This window comes from Ischnura elegans, chromosome 3 (genome assembly GCF_921293095.1).
Source record: "Ischnura elegans chromosome 3, ioIscEleg1.1, whole genome shotgun sequence".
In the NCBI taxonomy this organism is placed as follows: Eukaryota; Metazoa; Arthropoda; class Insecta; order Odonata; family Coenagrionidae; genus Ischnura; species Ischnura elegans.
The window spans coordinates 9,858,405-9,882,124 of NC_060248.1; the positions used below are offsets into that span (position 1 = coordinate 9,858,405).

General features: G+C 38.4%; 1 protein-coding gene across 4 annotated transcripts in view; it reads left to right on the forward strand.

Annotated features, from left to right (window-relative positions):
• LOC124155432 overlaps window positions 1-23,720 on the forward strand; it is a 342,127-nt gene that overhangs the window by 230,751 nt on the left and 87,656 nt on the right. For 3 of the 4 annotated variants that reach the window (XM_046529237.1, XM_046529240.1, XM_046529239.1), the window contains 7 exons: window positions 2,149-2,826; window positions 3,377-3,577; window positions 13,267-13,743; window positions 14,154-14,298; window positions 14,486-14,588; window positions 17,544-17,757; window positions 18,667-18,822. In XM_046529237.1, the coding sequence (XP_046385193.1) occupies window positions 2,149-2,826; window positions 3,377-3,577; window positions 13,267-13,743; window positions 14,154-14,298; window positions 14,486-14,588; window positions 17,544-17,757; window positions 18,667-18,822 (1,974 nt within the window). The remainder of the gene's footprint in view (window positions 1-2,148; window positions 2,827-3,376; window positions 3,578-13,266; window positions 13,744-14,153; window positions 14,299-14,485; window positions 14,589-17,543; window positions 17,758-18,666; window positions 18,823-23,720) is intronic. The other variant, XM_046529238.1, reaches the window with a different exon arrangement.

Genomic DNA, 23,720 nt, shown 5'->3' on the forward strand with positions numbered 1-23,720 from the left:
AATACTTTTTCACAAGTCTTGATCAGCCTCCCTTTTGACTCCCTGGTCATATTGTCATCTCTGGGTCATTTTTATAGGAATGTCGCTGTTCAAGAGGCTAGTCTCTCATTTTGTCAATCATATTGCGCAAGCACAAGGTGTGAGAAGGGCGCTTTCGCTTGGGCCATCCAGTCATTTGGAAATCATCGTCTCCACAAACTTAGCCCAATGGATATTTGGGCATTATGTTTTTTCCATTGCTTTTATGAAAATGTAAAATTAAATAGCTATGTATTAAGCTTTCAAGTATAATGAATGATTAGAAGCAAAAATTCACAGTGAATTCATTTTAAATACCTATCTTCAAATAAATTTGTTGAATTAGGTTTTAATTTTTTCATAAAAATTCTATTTTGTTATTAAAAAAATAAAATTTTTCTCTTATTAGGTTACTTTATAATATTTTAAATCTTCTTCATTCATTAAAATAAGATTGATTTACAAGTTAAAAAGGGATTAATTCCGGCAAAATTAAAATTATTGTAAGATTTGCCTTGAAAATATCGTGACTATTTCTTTGAAGCTCTAATAATATTTGGAGGCTGAATACATTAAAGTAAAGCCAGCAAATAGGCTGGTACATATCTTTGGTCCCTGGTGCTTCGGTGGGCTCTGCGGGGGCTTGAGAGTTCTTCCCAAAAGAGCATTAGGTTATTGTAAACTCTTCCTTACCTTCGCCTTAGTTAACTGTTGGAATTTAATGATCCAGACAAATAAAACATGTGCACGTAGTCCCTCCTCTCTCCATAGCTTTTATTGCCTTCAGTCTTCCACAAAGTAATCTGCCACAATGCACAAAAAGAGAATACTGTAAGAACACTTCTTTTCACTCTGGTGAGGTACAATGCAAATGTGTGCATTGTTAGAAATGCAGATGGAGGATAAGCATTATTTTCTAAAAGTGAAGCCATTTTTCTTAACTCTTGGAATGTAGAAATAGAAGAGAAACTAGAAAAAAGTTATTGGGGTCCTACAGTTAAAATTTGCTGTTACTGCAATAATAGAACTGAGGCATTATGAACAATCTGCTCCAGGTCTCTGTACCTTATGGCATTTTATGGCAGCTGTTTATGAAATTGAGCCAATGTTTTCAATAAACTTAGAAACAATGGAATAAATTCACTGACTTACATAAAAAGTAAAACATCTTCTAATAGTAAAAAACATCAAATGCTCATTACTATGTCATATTAATGAACGCATAAATATAAGTAGTGACTATGGGCTTAAAAAACAGTTGTTGGCCCATAGATTGCATTATAAAATTTAAGCCTGAAATCTACGTCAGGTAATCTGATTTATTTCTGGACTTGCATGTTTTCTGATAAAATACTTTAGATCACTGTTGTCACTTGTTTTTCTGATAGTCCTTAATTTTTGGTGTCTAGTTTCGTGTATTTTAGATTTTCCTCCTCCCAGAAATAGTAGATAAAAATTTAGGATAGGTAATTCAAAGGCTTTTCAAGTAATACACTACAACATCAAAAGCTTATCTACATTTTCTAAACAATCTAACTAGACAAGGGGATAAGTTTACTAAAAGGCTAGATATGAAATGGTACGAAAAACATTGGACACTGAATATTGGTACTTTAATGATATTGTACTAAAATAGTAAGCACTTACCTTCATTATTGGCATATGCATGAGTAAAAATATTTCATTTCTTGAGCAATCCTCTGATAACTTAGGGCATGGCTTTGTTTAATATTTTCATTGTATGCTCTCCCATGATTCATCCAAAATGGTTGTTGCCCAGTTTTCCTTTCATTATGTTGTGGTGTCATATCAAACTCAAATGTGGCAATGTGTACATGCTTTGATTATGTTCGTCCCTTGTCCTTCAGCTGTTCAAGAATCATTTCATTGATTAATTATGCTGCCAATGCTTTCCACTTGCCGTGATTGTAAATAATCCTGTTTGCATTGCATGAGTGTTTGTGTTAACTGGGCTAACTTGCATAGATAACTTTGTCAGTGGAATGCCATGCAGCTCTGATTTGCATGTTGTGATAACGTGGGTGTAGAAGTGTCTCTCTGCCACTCCTGATCGTCATCGTCTTCTTGGGTCCCCCTCTGCTCCTAATTTGAGGCTTCTTCTTGTTTTAGGTTATGGCCTATCATCGCCCTATGGCACCACCAATTACCCACACATTCCCTCTCGGCTGTTGCCTGGGCCCCATTTGCCATCGCACAAGCACCAAGAGACCCCCTCCCAAATACACCGTCCCCAGCCTCAGCTCCCTCGCCCAGGCCGCCAAATCCCTCAGCACCCGGGCCCCAGGTCTTCTGTCTATCAGGATGATCGCTTCCCCTCCGAGAGCCGACACTCGATGCTAACCCGGCACCAGCGAGCGAGGGGGGGTGACGCTCCCCGCCCCCTCTCCTCGGCCCCCTTCCCCACCTTCCCCACCATCCCCCCCCATCGGGCTCACACGCACCGTGGCGGAGGAGCGGCCATGTTGTCTTGGCGCAGCGCCTCTGTTTCAGACATGCGTCGGTCCCTTCACCACGCCGATCCCCAGCAGCTGCTCTATGGTGGCAGCGCGCTGAGGACCAGCCACGGCTCCCCCTACTCGCTCTCCTCCTTCGCAGCTCCCGCCTCGCAGGCGCTCGGCGCCGTGGCACCGACGGCGACTCACCGGGGCCTCTCTCCCCACGCCACTGCCATGGGTCCTGCAGGGTCCACCCTTGACTCGACGTCGGCGGAGATTGACCGGATCATGGCCAAAATTGAGCAAGACAATAAGATACTCGCCGAGTTGGACAAGAGCAGATCCACTATAGGTCAGTGAAGGCAAATGCCCGTTGTTCATCGGGACTTGATGTCATGTGATGGTGTTTCTCTTGCATGGTTAGTTTCTTCATTCTAAGCAATATTTGATTTCCATAAGTGCTAAGTATAAGTGAAATGTTTTCTAGTACATGCACCTATCATTTAGTTTTGAGGTCACTCACTCAATATGGAAACTTGTAGGAGAAACCCCACTTTTTTAATGGCTGTTTATCACTACTTTTAAGTGTCTAAAAATGGTTACTCGCTTTGAAATCTCAATTATTGCAAATAATTTTTGCTTATATTATTATATTAGCTACCAAACTATTATTTTAAGTGCTTGATTGATCATCAGATTTTCTAATTTTCCATGATATTCATTTAAAATTTTGTAAAAAGTAGAAGCAATAATATGGTTGCTTTCATTGTAAACATTTGAATGGTGAAGTACTTATTCTTCCCAAGTAATAGTGCTCTTGAGCATTTATTTATCTCTCTGCTTGTCTCTGTTCTAATATTTATTGGTCAAAGTTCAAGATCGGCAAAATTTTTACCTCACAGGTGCTGCAAACCAACCTGTCTCTCATTTGGTTTCTTCAAGTACTGAAAGTAATGTCTTGTCTTCCAATATTTTGGGTCGTATGAAGCCTGGTGTTGCATCCAAACATCAAGGCTGTCCCTGGAGATACCCTCATGTTAAGAAACAGTACTTAAAAGTCCCGCAGATAACTTATGGTAGTCGCGGTAACTTTAAAATGCAACGTAAGTTATTACAGCGATGTAGAGGGTATCAGTAGAGAATTGCAATATTGAAAAGCTAGTATTCCACTGGTAGGAACTTATCATATCACCTTCCTCTTGTCCTTGTAACTGCCTCTTTGGCAGTTTTTGTTCTAATTAGATAAAGAGTGGATTTATGGAATAGTTTTTCCTTTGATTATCATTAATTTCTGATTCATAGTTTGACACAGTGCCGGTCCTTTTTTTGTGGGAAGAGTCACTCATTCACCCATAGGATCAATTCAGACCATCTTCTCAGTTTCTGAAAATGCATATTTTTGTTCCAAATTCTAATGAAAACCAACACGAATAGATGACAGTGGAGATATTCTGAAAACTCAGAATGAGTTGAAATGCAATTTTTTTTTTGCTTCACGTTTATTCCATGTCACATTTGAGAGTTAGGAAAATTTATCAATTCCACATAAATGGGGCTGTATTTAAAATGAGGACATTATTCTTACCAGCACTCTAACCAGCACACATTAACCTCAGAATACTTGTTCACCAGCAATCAGTGAGGATGGGCCGGCTCTGAGACTTTTAGTGCAAAGCATGATGGTGTCTACAACTATGAGTTAAAATCAACTATTTATGCATGCTACATATTAGGGTAAAAGTACTGCACCAATGTCTTGTTGTTTGGAATGAAACTGACACATTTATGTACGTTCATATAGGGAAGTGTTTCTGAGTGGGACTGTCTTGGTACCTTTGAATACTGTGGTAAATGTACAAACATCTACTTATGCATACACATTGAACCAATATCAGCCAAAATGTGCTTGACGTTCTCTCGTGTCAGACATGTAATACAGAATACAACAGTATTCACTATGCATTATTTTTCCTTCTTTGCTTCTCTTTTTTTCTCTTTAACCTGTGCCATTTTTATGCCCTTAATTGTGCTCTCTACCTAGTGATTTTTCTTTACATGACATGGTGATTATCATTGTCTGACAGACCAATGCTAATGCAGCTGATCATGATTTTTCATGTTAGTTTTGCCTGATACTTTTTGCTTAAACTCTTCAATGTTTTTTATTCGCGTTTGACTTTGTATGTACTGGTTCGTGCTAATAGCTCAGAGTTCCATGTTTAAAGGCCACTTTCATGAGTTGCAACTTTTTGCAGTCAGCCATCTTTGGCGTAATGCCATGATTGGAAATGACATTGGGCCTTGATGAGTACCCTCAGATACATTGAACTGCTATGTCTTGGACTCTCCATGCCATGGGTGGTTGCTGATGGTTATTATGGCACCCATCTCCAGTTGCCATGGCCAATTGCCATTTGATATACATATGTAGGACCCCGTTCTTATGACTAAAGCTCAGAAAATGCATGGCAGAACTTGCTTGGGACATCCAACTATCCTCATGTGCATGTAGTGGATGAAGCTAATATAAAAGCATCAGATGAATGCAAATATCTTGAGGTCACTATTACTGCAAACTTATTGCAGAGAAAACATACAAGAAAGATTTTTGTCAGAGCCATAAAGAAGCTAAAAAGCTAGAATCAAGCGTATTGTGGGAAGCTAAAGGAAAAGTGCTACATTTCTCTTCTAAGGTGGCACTTCAAATACACCATAACCATATGAGATTCAGTACAGAAATATTTCATCTATGAGCTAAATTAAATACAAAGGCAAGCTACGTACAAGATTCATCACAAGCTGCTATGAGCTGACAGAGAGCATTGCACAACTTTAAAACCAATTGGCTGGAAGACTGTACGTGCTCAGAGGCCACCCCCACTCTACATGCATCTGGATGTTGGGGTGAGATAACAGTGCTTCAACTGGCAAATGCTTTCACATGGCAGATATCAAATCGGTTGGCTTGTGTTGTGTTTTCCAAAGCACCCAAGCAAGCCACGGGGAGCCAAAAGTGAAACCCTAGGTTACTAACGGCACTTAGTTGAATGACTGTGAGTTTTTTTATTGAAAAAGAGCTTGCTTATGTCTTCTTTTTTTACAAATCACTGTTATGCCTCTTTATCTTACTCATTGAAACAGTTTATGTAGTTCTGCCTCTAGTCTTGAATAGATCAGATTTTCCTGTTTTTTAGAAAAATAAATTTACTTTCTGGAAAACATGCATGGAGGCCTAATTGTATTGAATGTGGAGATTTAAAACAAAAAGATTAAGATGACACATACAATTGTATCAGCAAGGGTGTTTCAGGGTGAGATATTAACAGTATTATTAACTATATCCATTCACTTAATGACTTTCTATCATGAAATCAAGTACTTAGCAGGGAATAAACGGGCCTATTCCATTATCCTCATTTTTTCTTAAGATATATATGCACTGTAGGTTTATTTCTTATTTTTGAAGTGACTGGTGGAGGTATAACATGAAAAATGCATTGGCTTAATGTGAGTAGTGCTATTTTTTAATTTGTGCTCAAGATTAATTTTCCTTTTTTGCATCCACTTCCTATTTACATATTGCATGACATCTTACTCACTTGATAAGTAACAATTGATAATTTTCATTCTCAATGAATTGTGTATTTAATTGGAACTCAGGCTGTTCTTATTGTTGAAGAAAGGGATTTAGGTTGTGTGCCTCTCTGTATTATTTATGCTACTTATCTTTCATTTTTATATATATTTTGACTATTATAGCATAAATGAGAGCAATCTACTGATTTTAGAAGGAGGAGTAAAATATTCTTATTGGATTAAATTGCCATGAACAAATATTTTTACTGGATCAAATATTGCATGAAATAAACTGCTAGTTATGCTCTAAAAATTATTACATTGCCTCAGAGAGTTGATATGAGTTACGATAAAGCTTTAGATATGAATGTACAACTAAGAGGTGCTGAAGGGGAAGTTGAACTTCTTGAACTTTGGGATGATGACTGTTGGTGGATGTTGCAGAGGGGGAACCAATTTCTGCTCTTTGACTATAACAAAAGGAAAATTTAAGAATGGGTGAGTTGGATTCTCAGTTCCACCGGTCCTACAGCTTAGAACCGGAGTCAGTACCAAATCCTTAAAGAACCAGTGCCATAAAAAACTCGGTTTGAATAATTTCCTAAAGCAGAATTGATATTACATTCATGGGATAAAGTGATGTCAATGTTGTGACGTAATAGCATTTATTGATACCTTATTTTAGGCAGTTTTCATGTAACTCCAATTAATATTATAAACACCATTTGCAAATTGAGCAAAAAAATTAATTAAGGACTGGGAATGAGAGGCTTGGTTGAGAACTGATGCCAGGAACCAAACTAGAAGTGGAACCAGCAATATAGTGGAGCCAATCCTCCCTTATGAATACTAAACTAGAAATTAGGGGATGGTCAATCTGTATGAAAGAAGGAAGAGCAGCTGAGAGAGTGGTTTTAATGTATTGACAGAGGTTAGAAAGAAGGATAGAGACAAATAGAAAGATATCTGCATTCTTCATAGGCATGATGAATGTCTTTGACCTAGTGCACAATGAACTGAGGGGAAGAAGCAGGCTTAAAGGTAACTTAAGTGCTTGGTCTGGGCAGTCATATCCAATTCTGTGACTCAAACTAGTTTTATATGTCTAATAATGGTGATATAATCAATGGATATGAGATAGACTTGATGATTTCAGGCTTAACTTTGTGAAAATCCATTGCAAACAATTAAAAAGGTATGGTACTTTTTCTCACAATTTATTCAAGATGACCGGTTTCGTCGCCGAGGTGACATCGTCAGGTACCGAAATCGTTATTTTTGTTGTTTATTTGGTTGCTATTATGCGTTGGCTGGGGAGGGTTGCGTTGGGGTTGGAGCATTACTCGACTTCAGGGGAATTTCCAAGAGGGGGAATGCTTTTCAAAAATCGTCGTCTTGTTCCATGTCAGTTCCTTCAGTACCCTGATGTTCCTCTTTGTATTCTTCTTTATCTGCCCCAAGTACTTATCCCTTGGGCCTTTCCTTCCATTTTTCTCTCCCTTATATTTTTTATCCAACACTTTCTAATGATGTAGTGCACTCGTGAGGTTCTTCTTTCTCACATGGTACTCCAAAGTGCCCTTTCACCTCGTGTACGTTTCTTTGCTCATCCTCTTATCTCCCCATTTTATCTTTGACACGCACCTCCAGCACCAAGCACCTAATCTCAAAGGCTTCTATTCTTTTTATTTTATCTTTTCCAAGTTGATTATTCCAACTTAGCTGTATAAACAGAGATTTCATTTTCATTGGATTGCCCTTCGAAAAATTCTGGAAATCAAACCAAGGGCTTTCCAGGCTTCTGTGCAGACCAATATGCTATCCAGGTTCCATGATTCCTAGAGCAATTCACCGAGGTCCATGGTGTAATCCTTGCTGTGGTCCTACAAAATGGGCAGACCTAACACCTTGCACCATGGACCTTGTGAAATTGGAGTGGGAATCTGGGAACCTTGATAATGCAGTGGTCTGCAGAGTATCCCAGAAAACCAAATGTCCATGGTTTGGTTGCCAATTTGGAAGAATATTTTCCTATGTTAATTCAAAGTGAACTTTTCCAATGGTCTATGTTTCTGGTCCTGCGTCTGGAATAGAGCCATTGAATATCTTCTCCTGATTCAGGATCCCACCAGCCCCCGTAAGATGTTCTATTGATGTTCCATTTATTATGTACCCAAATAAGGGCTGCCTATCTCCCTTGGCAATTGAGCACCTTGGAATAACAATTCCTAATTATACTGAAAAGATCAACCTCAGGTTGCACTGCCCTAACTGCTCATCCATGTTCTCATGTATATTATCTAAAACTATGCAATTTGTAAGAATAGGCCTTGGCTGCTATTCTAATTATGTATAATGTTCCTCTTTATATCATCTTGCTACATATTTCCTGCTAGAAAATGGCATCAATTGCTATTGTCACTTGTGTGTCACTAGTCAAAACTTAGCATTTTGGTTGCTTTCATTAGCCATACCTCTTTCCCTTTGACAGCCTTCAGGAACGGTTACCTTAAGTTAAGGGTGCTAATGACGACCAATGTTTACATAACTGGGACAGAAATAGCTGAAACATGAAGAACCTAATCAGCCAATCTGAATATTTCACATGGAATTTTGTGGAAAGAAACCTATAGCATAAGTGTAAGAGTAATCCTATTATGCTTATTAAGTAAAGAGGTTTCATTGAGATCAACATTCCATGATCTGGGGTGGACATGGAAGTACATAATTCAAAGTCATGAGCTTGTTTTGATTGCTTTGAGTGATTATGCCTAATTGAAGAAAACAAACAGAACGTTGCTGGCCAGTGCAATACCCTAATTTCTTCCCTTTATCTTTCTTTTTTCTATTAAGCATGAAAAGGAATATACCGTGTTAATAAATTACATTATTTTTCGTTTCAATATTTTGTTTTATAATAATGCATAACATTTATAATGGTAATAATAGGCATAGTGTCATTATAATGAAAAAAAAAACTTATTAATTCTTTGTAAATTGGAAATGAATGAAGGATTCTATAAAAATAGGGTCATTCATTTAGACCTGAATGATCAATTCATTGAAAGAATTTGTTTGATGGAAAGGAAACATGAGTTACAATGAAATAAAAATCTTTCACATTCTGTCATTCCCTCATAATGTTGAAGTAAAGAAAAAATGCGAAAGCTACTGGTCTCTCTTTATGAGCTGGTGACTTCATTAGTTTGGCTCATAACATTTCTCAGGGATAACTGCTTATTTAGGAAATGGATCACTCATAAGAGTGCAAACTACAAACCATGTGAGGTCGGTGCGCAAGGCACAGGGCTGACAGAGATGAGGCGATCCACTTGCCAGGAGTCAGTCACCTACATCATCAACTTGATTGGTTAAGGCTGCCAATTTTTTTCCCACAAATAGCTTGAGAAATTGGTGGCAGATGGCGGGACAGGTCTCTTCATTTTTGACTCACTATAAAATTTTAGAATAATGATAAATAGAAGCTGACAATGAGCCTATTATCTGGAATTCAGAAGCTTGCTATTGAGGGCATCTGTGTAAGATGGTGTATCTCATTTAGAATTGCAGATTGCAGCCCACAACACAAAAAAACAACTTCTGGTTGCTATTCCAGTATGCATTTAAAAAAGCTTAGGGCATTATAAATGTGAAAATTGTAATTATGGCATCCCAGAATGCCGTGTCATGCAAATAGCATCATGCTATTCACACTTAAGGATTACAGCCCCAATCTTATCTTACAGACATCCCCAAATTCCTTCAGATCATTCAACCAGCATTGACATAGAACTTGGCAACCCTTGATCATACCCCCACGTAAAGTGCAGGGTACTTGTCAGGGAAATGAGGGTAGTCAGGGAAAAACATGGAAATTTCATCCATTGAGTCAGGGGAAATTCATGCCATGATACATAAATAAAATGAACCTCCATGCTGTCTACTGGCTGTCGGCCTTGTTCTTAGTAACAACTATTTGACTAAAATGAGCATGGTGCGCCCGCTCCCAGTGGGCTTCTCCCGCTCTTTTCAATGCAGGTCCACAGAGGGATAGGCGCGTTTCTAGTTTTAAAATGTAGAAAAAAAGGCAGGGTCTTATGTGCAAATTTAATTGGAATGTTCATGTACAAATTGAGGTCAGAGGACCTCTTTAAACACAGCATTGGGAGTAATTACACTATCCTCCTATTAATACTTGTTTAGTGTTCTCCTTAATATTTACAAAAATATTTTGAAAAGATCTTACCCTAGAGAATGCGACATAAAGTTGGCCATGAGAGAATACAGGGTCAGGCAGGAATAAGCCAGCTCTTTGCAAAGTCTGACCCTGAGCCTTGGTAATAGTCATCGCATAGGAAACCTTAATGGGAAATTGTCTTCGAGTCAAATTAAAAGGCATAGTGGGATCCTACGGTGTTTACTGTATTCTTGGAATGAGGACAATCTTGCCGGAATTGATTATTTTTTTAAATCGATTTTTTAAAATTTTTAAAAACCAATTTTAGGAAACAATAGCAACATTTAGGAAGTAATATATGCCGTCGCATGTTCTCTGATAAATTCTGTGCATTTTGGTACCTCATTTGTAAAGTTTGGTTGCGTATAATTCGAGAAAAAGGTATCTATTCAGTAGAAATAATATAGAGGATTGAATGCACATGCAACTGTTTTTCTATGTGCTCAGGACAGGGGTGGATACATATGGGGGGCGCGCATCCCCCCTTGAGGGTCCGCCTGCATTAGTGAACATTGCAGAACCTCAATTGTAAATATGTTACATCTTGAGATAATATTTTCTTGTATATGTGCATTATCAGTTTAAGTAAAACTTTCTTAAACTTTGCATACGACTTGATTATTTTTTATTATGATAAAATTAAAGGTAGCTCAAGATATCTTTTGCACTCCTCCCTCAAATTTTTTCCGTATCCGCCATTGCATCAGGGTGAAGAAATATGTTTTGAAAGGAATTGGAAAGAAGTTTGTTTTTAATTAGCCTTTACTTTTCTTCTCAAATTGTTCGTGATGGCCGAAAGAAGATGGTGAAAAGTGAAGGAAAATGATGATATTTGTTAGGGAAAAGTGAGAAAATTTCAATTCGGGAATACATATTATGACAACCCTGTCCTGAGGAATTTGATCAGAGCTTTAGAGACATGAAACTATGAACATTGATACATTGCTCATTGAACCCTATCCCCCCTTCTGAAGTGCACTCTCCTAGTCACGTCCAGTTATTCATTCCACCAACTTTTTCCCCTCAGACATTTTCTCACGTCAACCATTCATGATCTCCCTGCCATGCTGTCAACCCAAAGCAGTTACTCTCTCTTTGGCTGCCTAATTGTGCCATGCTCTTGGGAGGCAAATTGTAATAACTGGCGAAACCTAACCTAGATTACACTACAGATGTGATTTTTTTAAATAGACCATTATCTTATAATAAAGTTTTGTGAGTCTTTTTGACATTTGTGAGCAATTTTTTGCCATGACTTGTATGATATTGGCTGTAGAAATGCTTTTATTGGGTCATTTAGAGCAGAAATAGAGAAAAATGAGTACATGTATGTGTTGTGGGTTGCCTAGTGCTTTTGGTGTTGTAGAAGGCAATATATTGAATCAACTTTTGGTTAAAAATGGTCATTGAACATGTTTCTCAGTGGCGTAATTAGGAATATTCTTTGGAGAGGGATGGGTGGTCCTGAGGGGGGTCTGGGTCATCATCACTCGCCTCACTGCCATGATATTAATAATTGATCTTTAGCCTTAACCCCTTAGCTGAGGGAGTACATGGTTTTAAATACCAGCCTGTGCGGCAGAGAACCAAGAAATATTTTTCCCTCTAGCCTGGGCGTGTGTCTTGCAAGGAGTGAACCCTTATAATCCAAGGAAACCCCCTTCTTTCTCACTTTCCAATGGATAGGACTACATTGGGGCACTTGTCGAAGGCATATTAACAGCAAGTGGCTGGAAGGAGGCAATACGAAATGGGCAGTACGATTGGAAGTGCCAGGAGGGCACCCCCTGCCATTAGGGATGGCTGGGAAGAGCTAAGCGACGGCATTAGCGATCCCTACAGTGAGGGAAAGTCCACTTGGTCCCCACCCGGGTAGCAATAAAAATTTGGGAAACTGCCTGAGATAGGCGAGAAATGGTCAAACATTTAAAAACGTTTTTCCCGTTGTCAGCGTAAAAAATGTTTAAAAACATTCCTGCTATCTAAGGGTTAAGAAGACTCACTCATTATGTGTCAAAAATAGACAAAAGTTTTAAATAAATTTTTTCATTTCTCTGAGGCTTTGAGGGGATCTATCCCCCTCATCCCCATAGTTACGACACCGATGCACATTGAGCGTTAAGTGCCAATATTCATCATACTGATGTCTCTAAACCCAAAAATATGGTCTCGCTTAAAAAAATTATGTTTTTTTTAGTTGAAGTATTGGAAAATTTGAGCTTAAAGTGACAGTAGATGATATTTGATTTGTAAACAAAATCTCAGTAGTGAAATTGATACTGCTTGGCAAGTTTACCCATCTATTACATTTCATCACTCGAAAAAAGTGGCAAAACGAACTACCAGCCACGTCCTGTCCTAAAACATTTATCTCTTGGGTAATATCAAAACCTTGTGGCTGGAAACTATGAAGATTCTCTCTAATAAATAAGACTTGATTGCCTTCTCTCCTCCCTTCTTTGATACTCCAAGGGTCACCTCCTCCTTGCCAACTATCCTGACTTTGGGCTTTTATATCAATCACACTGATTGACGTACAAAGTAGTCAGTCTCCATATTATTATGATGCTGAAATTTTCCTAAGCTTATGTTGAGCAAAGCTCACAATAGCCTTCAAAGCTACAGCTGAGACTTTTTTTAGTTACAATAGGTAAGGAATTTGTGCAAGCCTTGGTGATGTGTTCCATTCAGGCCAACAATGATAATTTCCATAATTGTAATGCAGACCACAACCTATGCCTACATACTATGTCTTATATGATATTTTCATGTGGTCATTATTACAATGATGGAAAGAGGCATTGTTAAACTGCACAGTGCATTAATGCTATTCACAAAAAATGAGTGCCTCAAGTAATTAAATCTTGTGCTATGCTTCTTCTCACAGCTGTTAAAATGGCATTGGCATGCCTCTCTCCCCCAAATCCCTGTTGCTCGAATTGTCTCCCTTCTTTAGTCATCCCCCCTCTCTCCTTGCAGGGTTTTCGTCGGCTGGGGATAGCCCGGGTCGCGCTGGCCAGATCACCAGCGACTCAGGCTTCCTCAGCTCGTCCAGCCTGCCTGGTCGCAGCCTCAGCCCCATGCCCATGTCGGCGACGCAGGCCACCTCTGGCTCCTCCCTGCCCATGCTGCTGCCGCAAGTGCCCTCCTCGTCTCTCATGGGCTCGACGGCGGCCACGAGCAGCATCCTGGGTGGGGGTGGCATGCTCGGGCTGTCGAGTGGTATGGGCGCCCTCTCGGGCCTCGGCCAGCCCTCGTCGGCCCTCTCGACCATGATGGGCAGTCTGCAGCAGCGGGATCAGATGGCGGCTGTGGCTTCGGCAGCCGGACTTGGCCACCCCCTCTCGGGCATCATGGGCTCGGCTCACCTGCCCTCAACCACGCACCACGGCGTCCACTTTGGCGGGGTGTCGCATGGCACGTCGCCAGGCAGGCTGATGCCTCAGATCCCAGCAGGTGCGGCGACTCCCGCCTTGGCTCTTCCCCCCCCCTCCTCCTCCTGCCTGGCCCCCTCCTTAGTTGCGTCGGCCCCTGGTATGCCCTCGGTACTCACCTCCCAGTTAGATCCTGAAGGTGAGGGTGGTTGTCGAGATGGATGTTCTGAAGTCTGTGATGTTTTCTCATTAATTCTATGGCATGAATATCAAAGTTGAATAGTATATCTTGCACCCTTAGTGTAGTTAATTTTAGCTATTGCATTTAGTATCACTTTTTTTCAAGTCTCGTTAGTGAGACATCAAATTTAATAGCATAGCTACTACCTTAATGCTTTGATAGAATGGCCTAGTGATTAAATAGGGTAGTTCTACTCCAAGTGTCTTTGAATTAAGATTTAAAATAAAAAATTATCATTTTCTTCATTCAAGGAAAGAAAAGTTTCCTCAATGGTGGTTTGTCAGGGGCCCTGAGCACTTTCCCCACACCCCTGAATGACCACTTAGTCCCTGAAAACAAAGTTGTAGATATGCTTGACATTCCTGGAAAAGGTCGCTGCTATGTCTACATTGCCAGGTAAAGGAATATTCTTTTATATTCAATTCAGAAAAAAATTTTCTGCTATAAAGAAAATTACACACTGTTACTTGGGTTAATTTTAGGATTTTTCTTTGGTCAAGAATGTTTTTTTAAAAGTTCATCACAATATATTTTATTGGAATAAATTGGCATTTAATAACTTTTTTATTGTACTTTGTCTTAGGTACTCATATGATCCTCTTCAGCATTCCCCAAATGAAAATCCTGAAGCTGAGTTAGCTGTTAATGCAGGAGATTATCTATTGGTTTGGGGAAATATGGATGAGGTAAATAATTCAAACATTTGCCATTACTTATTTTTATCTTTATCAATCAAAATATCATTGCTCTCTCTTCAGTGTCTCTGCTCTTTGAAAAAGAGTTGGACCTCACCTTTGGCTGAAGTCTATTTTGGAGGCATTTCCATTAAAATTTCCTTTACCTCGTAGGGATGGATTCACTTTCATAGTTAATTTGAACTTACACTAGCTAGTCCAGACCATCACAGCTCATTATCTGTCAGAGAAGTCTTAATCTAATGAGGCAGGGTTTGTCCATATAATTTCCGTAGCTGTTTGTAATCGGTTCCATTTCCTAGGTCTATTAAATATGCATATTTCAAATTGGAAATCAAGATAATAATTAACAGCTCATTATAGTAGTTCATATTATAGCAGGATACTAATTATGCATGGAAATAAGTGATTATGTCTCAGTTGTGATCCCAGTATATCTCAAATTGTAACATGAACTGTGGAGGGTGTTCTGGCAGAAAAATTGGAAATAGTTTGATCCATCAATTGTGAGATTCACGAGTAGAGTGCTGTATTGAACAAATGTAAGACAAAGTGATGTGCTGTGAAAATTCATAGTCATTTAAACTCACAAGTAATAATGCAAATTTATCCTTTTTATTCATAGTAGTCCGAATGTGCTCTGTAGAATTTTGATCACCTTGACTGTGGGGTTGCTTTTCAACAGATTAGAAGATAGTTATTCATCACAGGTGTTATAAATTATTTATGATGAGGAAATTGTTTTAAAAATCAGTGTTAGATGTGATTTTGGTTTGAAATTATTCAACAAATTTGATAGTGTGAATCATTACTTTACCTTCACCGTTGTTTCAACATTAGGGTTGTTTTGAAAGGTGAGAATGGAGGTCATCCCAGACTTAGCCATAGGCATGTGAATATCATACATTCAGGGTAGAATGGTCAGTTTCCTTCCATGGGCTGCCTTTAATTCAAGAATTTTTACTTATCACAGTCCTAAGTCTACACCTGGGGTTTGAACCCAAAATACTATAGCCAGTGCTTGATCTACTTTCCTCAATTCACCCTCAATTACATTATTTTAGCTAGGTATGATTCCATGAAGAACAAAGGATTTTAACACTCTTTATTGTTAAAATCATTAAAATTCATATGAGGACGAGGCATTCATAACAATTATTATTTATATAAGTATTCTACCAGCTGAGGTAGATTTACACTGAGCATTTTGCAGATTTCCCTGGCCTGCTTTCCTTTCCAGCTTGTACTTCCCTCTTTAATTCACAATAAGGCATATTCCCTTTCATTCCATCATTAAATCCTATTCTCTTCTTTCTTGTCCCTTGTTTACCCAACATTTTTCCCTGTAACACTGCTTTTAACATCACCTCCCCTCCCAGTAGTTGCTCCATCCAAACCCACTGTCTCCTCAGTACCTCATCTAAAAGCAGCCTCTCCTCACCCACCATGACCAGCACTTTGTCATTCCTCCTCCTCTCCATCAGTTTCACCCTCTCCATTCCTCTTCATACCCTCATCTCCAATGCCTCCAATCTTTTTTATGCTCCTTCCTAAGTGTCCCATGTTTCTGCACTGCAATCCTGATCATTTCGACTCAAGCCTTTCCTTTAAACTTTTACATAATGATCCTTTGATACATGATGATCTTTCCTGTTCATGAACACCTTTCCTTACTCAATTCTCATCCTGATATCCTGGCTGCTGTTTCACTCTACTTGTGCTGCCCAAATGCTCCACCTACTCAGATTTGTGACCACCAATGTACTTTTTTTGTCAGCCTCAAATTTCATGCTCTAGTTGCTTCAAAAAACTGTACCCATGATGACTCCTCATGCTAAATGCCTCAAAATGCTTGTCTATCCCATCCACCAGAGCTCTCTTGCTGACTGGGTAATCAATCCCTTATTATCTATAAACCTCATTGATTTAAACGTCATTCCCTCCTCTTTACTCCTCATCCCATACTTCTCTTATACATCTCTTCAGCCACAGTACACATTAAAAAGCAATTGCAGTATTATTCAGTGGACAAAACATGGATTCATTAAAAAAACTTGAGTCAATTAAGTCTTCTCATCATCTATGTTAGTGTATACTCATTGAAACCCTTAGCATGAACCCATTGTTAATTAAGTCCCATTTGAGCAAATTTCCAGCCATTCCCATAAAATATAGCCTCGATAATGGAGTAGTTACATACACTCATAGCGAGGGAGAAATCTTGCATAATGAGAAAATTTACATTATCGCAGGACGATAGTTATTCTTTTGCTTCTTGCTTTTATAGTATACTTACATCGTGCATGAATAAACATTGCTGTAAAATTAACTTCCATACTCACTCAGTGTCATAGAAACAAAAATAGTTATGAGATAAGATTTATGAACAAACGGTGACCTAATATTAATTTAAAAAAAATGAAGTGTTGCTTGTGATTCTTTAACCTTTTGTATTTTTGAAGAGCCATTTAATATGTGTCATAAGATCCTTGACAGTTATTTTTGGTGTTTTTTATCTCCATTTAAGCCTTGGAAAAATTCTTTGTCACCTTTGTTTCACATTTAAGTCAATACAGCAGTAATATGCATGCTCAAGTGGTATGTGCTGTTTCACACGTGAATTTCTTTAATAATGAAACACCAGGTACTTTTTCATGCCACAACTCCTCACAAATACCCAAATTTTAGGGTCATTTGAATATTCCCAGTGATTAGGTAACTTGCCAATTTCGCTTCCTCTCTATATTCATTGCCGCATCTGATGGCATATGAGATACTTGTAATTATTGCTTCCTATTCAGTCAGTATCACCTGTTAGAATCTTTTTTTACCAACCAAGGTATCAGACTTATGAAGCAGCTATTTCGATATGGTGTGGCCAGGAATCAGATTTGTTATTTAACCGATAAAATTTCTATGACTTACTTTGCCATCTGTGATTTTTAGGATGGCTTCTTCGATGGCGAACTTCTTGACGGTCGAAGAGGTCTTGTACCTTCAAATTTTGTGCAGAAGTTAGTTGGCGAGGACCTTTTAGAGTTCCACCAATCTGTGGTAATGGGCGGGCTTAGAGATGCTGTGGATGATAGTGTTTCAACCACCATCCCACAGGACCTCGAAGCCTGCGGAACCGCTGACGAGGCACAGAACATGATGATTGGTGAGGAATAAACTTTAAGTAATGGCAAGAGCTTCAAAATTTTGACATTTCTTCTAACCTGTGAAGGCATCTAATGGATGAAAATGGAAAGAATATTCTGACTGGCATGGCAAATATTGGCTTTAGAATGGTGCACTTTTGCTGATTTTGTAAAATAGTGAAGTAAATATTTAGATGGAACGGGTAAATCTAAGGTAGCTTTGGAAATTTTCTAATTGTTCGGCATTGTATGAAATACTTGAGTGGGTGAGAAGAAATTATCTCACATCCAGTTATTTGTAGATATATTAATCTATTGATCAGTAGTTGTAGCTTTGTCTTCCAAGAATGCAAATATTTGCTTATGTAGTTAATTGAAAAAAATATGACCCCCATACTTATTCTTAGAATAAAACAATACTTATTTAACTTTCTACGTAAGGCTTCTATTGTTTTATGTACAGAAGAATTCTAATGTACCTACCTTAAATGGATGCTAGGATGAGTAGGCATTATATTTTTTATAAAGTTCATCATGACCATACTTTTGCCTAATAAGTAATTTGTAGAAAAGTTTGAAAAGTTGAAGCGGCATGTTTACAAAATCTGTGGAAGTCACTCTGCCTTGCTTTTAAGTCTTGATAGCTCCTTGCGGCGGGTGTGAATGCTATTGTAACAGCTGTTGTCAAATTTCTACTAATTCCAGTTGATATTCCTTCAGCAAGTGTATCAGCAATCTTTTGTTTGGTCTGAAAAGATTCATACTCCATAGTATAAATGATATGCTTGTTTTTATTATTATTATTATTGTTGTTGAAAAATTTAGCCAGGCATGATACAGTATATAATTAATGGTGTGTTTTCCATGTGCTTATTATTTCTTCTCCTAAATTTGACACTTGTGTTTTTGTCTGCATGTGGGAACTATAGTGATATTTCCACAAGGAACTGGCGCAACCCAGTTGGGGCACACAAAGCCAATGTCGGCCCAAGCAAATCTGCGGCAGCAGCCGTCAAAAGCGGCCCTAATGCCCCAATCTAAGGTCAACGTGTCAAAACGGGTTCTACCAATGGTTACGCAGAACAGTAGGTGCCATTTAGTAACCTGATTCAAAGAGTCCGTGTGCTAGATTGAGTGTGCTCCCCCATTTTCTATTTTGCTGAAAAGTTAGTTTTTATTTTCCTAGTATTTTCTCGGAAGAGAATTCTTGAGACACCCCACTGATTGCTCCTCGAACGTAGCAATGTTTGGGTATTATTTCTGGAGTGAGTGGTTGGGAAACACAGTCATGCAAAGTTGGTCCATTCAAAATTGCTTTCTATTAATTTTGATGAATTCTAATGTGAAAAATCTTTTCTTGTAGTCAGCACAAGTATGGAAATTTCACGACATTCCATGCAGATAAAAATACATAAATGGTGCTACATTTTCCCATTCACACCATTCAGCCCACAGTGAGTGTCATTTGAGCTGATTGAATATGAACCCAACTAGCAGAAGCAACAAAGAAACAACTAACATTGAAGAAATCCTTGTGGTTGATGGGTATTTAAGTCTCTCACCGTAGAAAATGTGAATGTTTAATCGATAAATGATAGGTAGCTTAAGCTAGTTTACTTAGCTATGCATGCCAATACTAATGCATATCAGAACTCAGATCTCAATGAAATTGGCAGCTTTGGCCGGGCAGGCTTGTAGTGCTGCCAAGCGGGCAATCAGCCTCTAATTCTGTGACATCTCGGAGGTGGAGGAGGAGGGTGTGCTTTGTACATCTCATATTTCATATTGCCTCTCTAAAATGAACTAATTCCTCACATTGCTGTCACTGCTGATATTTGTGAATGTTGACTTTCTTTTTACTCACTTAGATCAATACATTCCCATCGTACACTAAAATGTTCTTGGCCATTAATATTTTAGCTCTGCTGAGCAGTGACGACTGAATCCAAGAAAAAGCCTCGGCTATGATTAAAAATGCCATATGTTCCAATTATACAATTTGGAATGCAAAAACGGATAGTTGTACGTGTGTGTTTGGTATGTGAAAGTTATGTGCATAGCAGTGATGCATTAATGTAGCATGAAAAAGGAGCATACTTGCTTATGGTCCAGTAAGTCAAACCAATAGCCTCAGTTTGTTGGAGACTATCTGATTGATTAGACCATTTCTGGTTGTTTCCCTTGTCTTGCATTGCACACTTTGCATCACTGCTGTGTATATCACTTCTGTGTTGAAAATACTAAATATTTTCCCAATTTATTGTGCATGTGTTCACACGTATCCATATATTCTCAGAAGATTCACTTCATTGTGAGGTTTTGCTTTTAGAACAATCCTCTGGGGTTCTTCAAAAGCATCTGTTAAAGAATGTCATGTGAATAAAACTCACTATTTAAATCCCTCTGTGTTTAAAATGTTGACAAATAATCATTGTTAGTAGTCATCATAAATAGTGTACTAAAGAGGGTGAGAGCTCCTGAAAATTTAAAAACTGAGTTTTTTCAAGTTTGTCCTTCCTTTCCCTGATGAAATTTACCACGTAGCTGCCATCATGGGCAAATAGTGAGGAAGACCTTACATAAGAGGCTGGGGCTATAAAAATATTGTATTGTTATGAGCATTCGCAAATGTTTTTCCCATAATGTGTTCCACATTTTCATGTTACTGTGGTCTCTGAAGGGAATTTTTGAGCATTGCCAAATATGTTGGAGTCAACAGGGTGAGGGAGGGGAGGGGGGGAGAGGCTATAATTGTTACCTTAAAGTGCATTTGAAGAGGGGTGTCATGGGAGAAAGCATGCATGGTTACTGGGAGAGATACTTGGTGGGATGATGGGTATTAGAAAGCATGGTGGTTATTAGTTCTGAGATTTAGGGTGGTGGTCAACATAAAATGCCAAGCAAAAGTTACAATGCAGAAGATAAATAAGATTTGTGAATATGCAGGTGAGATTGCTTTCTCTCTGAAAAATGATGAAAGGTAATGTAATGCATCTTTATAAAAATTAATCTCAACTTAGTTAATATTTTATCCTATATTATTCATACATTTGTGCATAGTTGATGTGTTTATATCCATGCAATGGAGCTACAAACTGGTGCTCAAGATAAAGCAGCAACAGGAGATAGATGCATGAGCATAGAGTTGGCAATGCTGTTACTCGTGAGAGCAATGGTAAACTGAAAACTTGGAATAAACTATGCTTGTAAATATGCTTGCGAAGGCTTCTTTATGAAAAAAATATGTCAGAATTTCTTCAAGAAGGGGGTGAGGATTATTGTCAACTTTAAATGAGCAATTTTGTTACCTTTCACTGCGTTATCTTTCCCCACAATGTTTGTTGAATCCCATGGGAGTTTTATTTGCATGCGTTTCTCACGGTGATTCTTCTGTGTTCTATACATGTACAAACACCACACATGCACAGTGTAATAGACATCAGGGATGAGTGGGAAAATAACCTCAGGTCTCATGTCCAGGAAACAAAATCTCTCTATGGGTATGAATCAGGAGAGGTTTTTTATTTAATATAAACTATTTTCAGGTTGCATTGCATATGGCAGGTGTAATTTCTCATGATTGATGGAAGTCGTTTTGTCTGTATCACAACTCTGCCTGTGGAGTTTCAGTTAAGGTTGTTTAACCTCCATTTTGATTGTATTAGGATCTTGGGTAGTGCAAGGGTTGTGCTACTAGAGTCTTTTCTCTACATTGAAGATTGCCTTGCAGTTCAATATAGTACAGATTTGAATATGTTTCTAGAATCTTAAGAAATGAATTACTTATCCTAAGTAACTGGATATGGCTCTTTTGTGAAGTGAGTGAATTTATTTTTATTGTTACTTCCTTGAAAGCACATCTATCCTTTAATTACCAATTTTTTCTGTTTTTGATAGATAATAAAAAGCATAAAAAGGAGCAAAGAGGCCAATATATCTGCTGGTAAAATTTTTAAAGGGAGAAATAAATGCTTTCATAGATTTTTTATAATTTCATAGTAGATATTCAATTTGGTGCAAAGGCTTCCACATTGTGATGGTAATGAAGGCTGAATTTTCGCGATTTCACCGCATCGTCATCGTGATGGAGAAACAGTTTCTCCTGCATTCCAGGAGGCATCTTCATGTCAAGCACTTTGACCTGAAGACGCCTGCTGGAATGCAGGAGAAACTGTTGTCTCCATCACAACGATGATGCAGTAAAACCTGAAAAATGCTGCCTTCAGATATTCAAGTACATATTTATTTTGATAGGGTTCACTTGATACAAGCTTACAAGAAAGATAGAATTTATCTTTCTTGTAAGTTAACTTCATAATTTCCTTTCAGAGAAGTGCAGATTTAATTGTGCTTACAACTGCAGGAATTATCAATTTATATATCATAGACCTATTCCTATACAAAAATCTAGACTTAGTATGCTGAAAATAATTTGAGGTTTCCTGTAAAGGGCAAATAGCAATTTGGTTTCCGTAAAAAACATTTTCGTTTCTTTTCTTATGTAGGACAAAAATGATGCAATTGCATGATGAAGCTTAGATTCAGGACGCTGCAAATACAATTTTTTCTGATTCCATTGGCAGAGTTAGGTATAAATAGAGAGAATAGATGTATAAATACTAGTGATGGGTCGGTTCGATTCCTCGATTCTTCGATTCCTCGATTCTCGGCCAAGAACCGGAATCGAAAACGAGTACTTGCCAAGGTGAAAAATCGATTCCGATTCCAGTAGTACTTCAAACCACAAAATGTACGACCGCGTTCCCAAAAGTCATTTGAATTTTCGCGCCTCGTAATCGTGATAACAAAACACATATCTTCCTGGGATGTGCGAGTACTCGAAAATTCAAGTCGAGTCGAGTAGTTGGTACTCGACTCGAGCGTTTCGAGTAGCATTACGAATGTCGAGTCGAGTAGTTAAGGTTATAGAGCTTTCGAGTATAGTAGGTCCAGCGATCTGCCGACAGGAAGCGCTATCATGAAACTCGTGTTATAATTCAGTTTCTAAAGCCGATAAGTCATCCTAATGCCTTGGCCTGGTAGTTAACTATAGTCGACAACTATAGTGTATTCGGCAAGCTGGAATTCCAGCTTGCCGAATACACTATAGTTGTCGACATGGGCGCCGAATACCTTTACGGCAGCCGCGGCGGCCGATCGTCTTCCTACCCGGCGCGCACTGGTCCGAAATCGGAAAAAGCTGAAATGAAGTCCAAAATGACCTTTTTGGGGATAGAGACTTGAAACTTAGCGTAAATACTCATAAATTATTACCAGATATAGATTTATATGCCGTTTTACATAAATACGACCCTTTTGTGAGATACAGTGGCCCAAACATGACCAATTTTTTAATGCCACGCAAGATATCGTTTTTCCTCAAAAAATCTTTGAATTTATCCAGGCGGTTTTGCGTTGGTATGAGTTTAATGGAATAAAGAAACGCAATATTCCTTTGACCTGGTGCTTTCCCTATATTTTCAATGACTTTTGAAGATTTTGGCTCTCATCTGTCTGGTTTTACAACGCAAAATGGCCGACCCGTTTTTCACGTGAAATTTGACATAAAGTAGATATTATCTTTCGTTTACGAAAAATATAACTCGGAAAATTTAAACCACAATATAAAGTAGAGATTTCTAAAGATTACTAAGTAGAAATCTTGGAAAAAAGTTTGCGACGAAGGAAATTATAGCGATTTTTTAATCGCGCGTCAAGGCTGACCTACACGCCGCGGACCTCTGAGGCTCGGTAACTAAAGCCGAGTTTTCAAGTTTTTTAAAACATTAGTCTTGAAAATCGTCATGTAAAGCATGGATAATCGTCTTAATTGACTGAAAACACTAAACTGAGGATGTTTAAAAGGATTATGTATAGATCGAATAGGCCATTTAGCGCATTACTCGAAAGAAAATACAAAGGATTGGATATTTTTCGGAACCATCCCACGCATAAGAAATATGGCTCGGGTATTGAAGTTAAA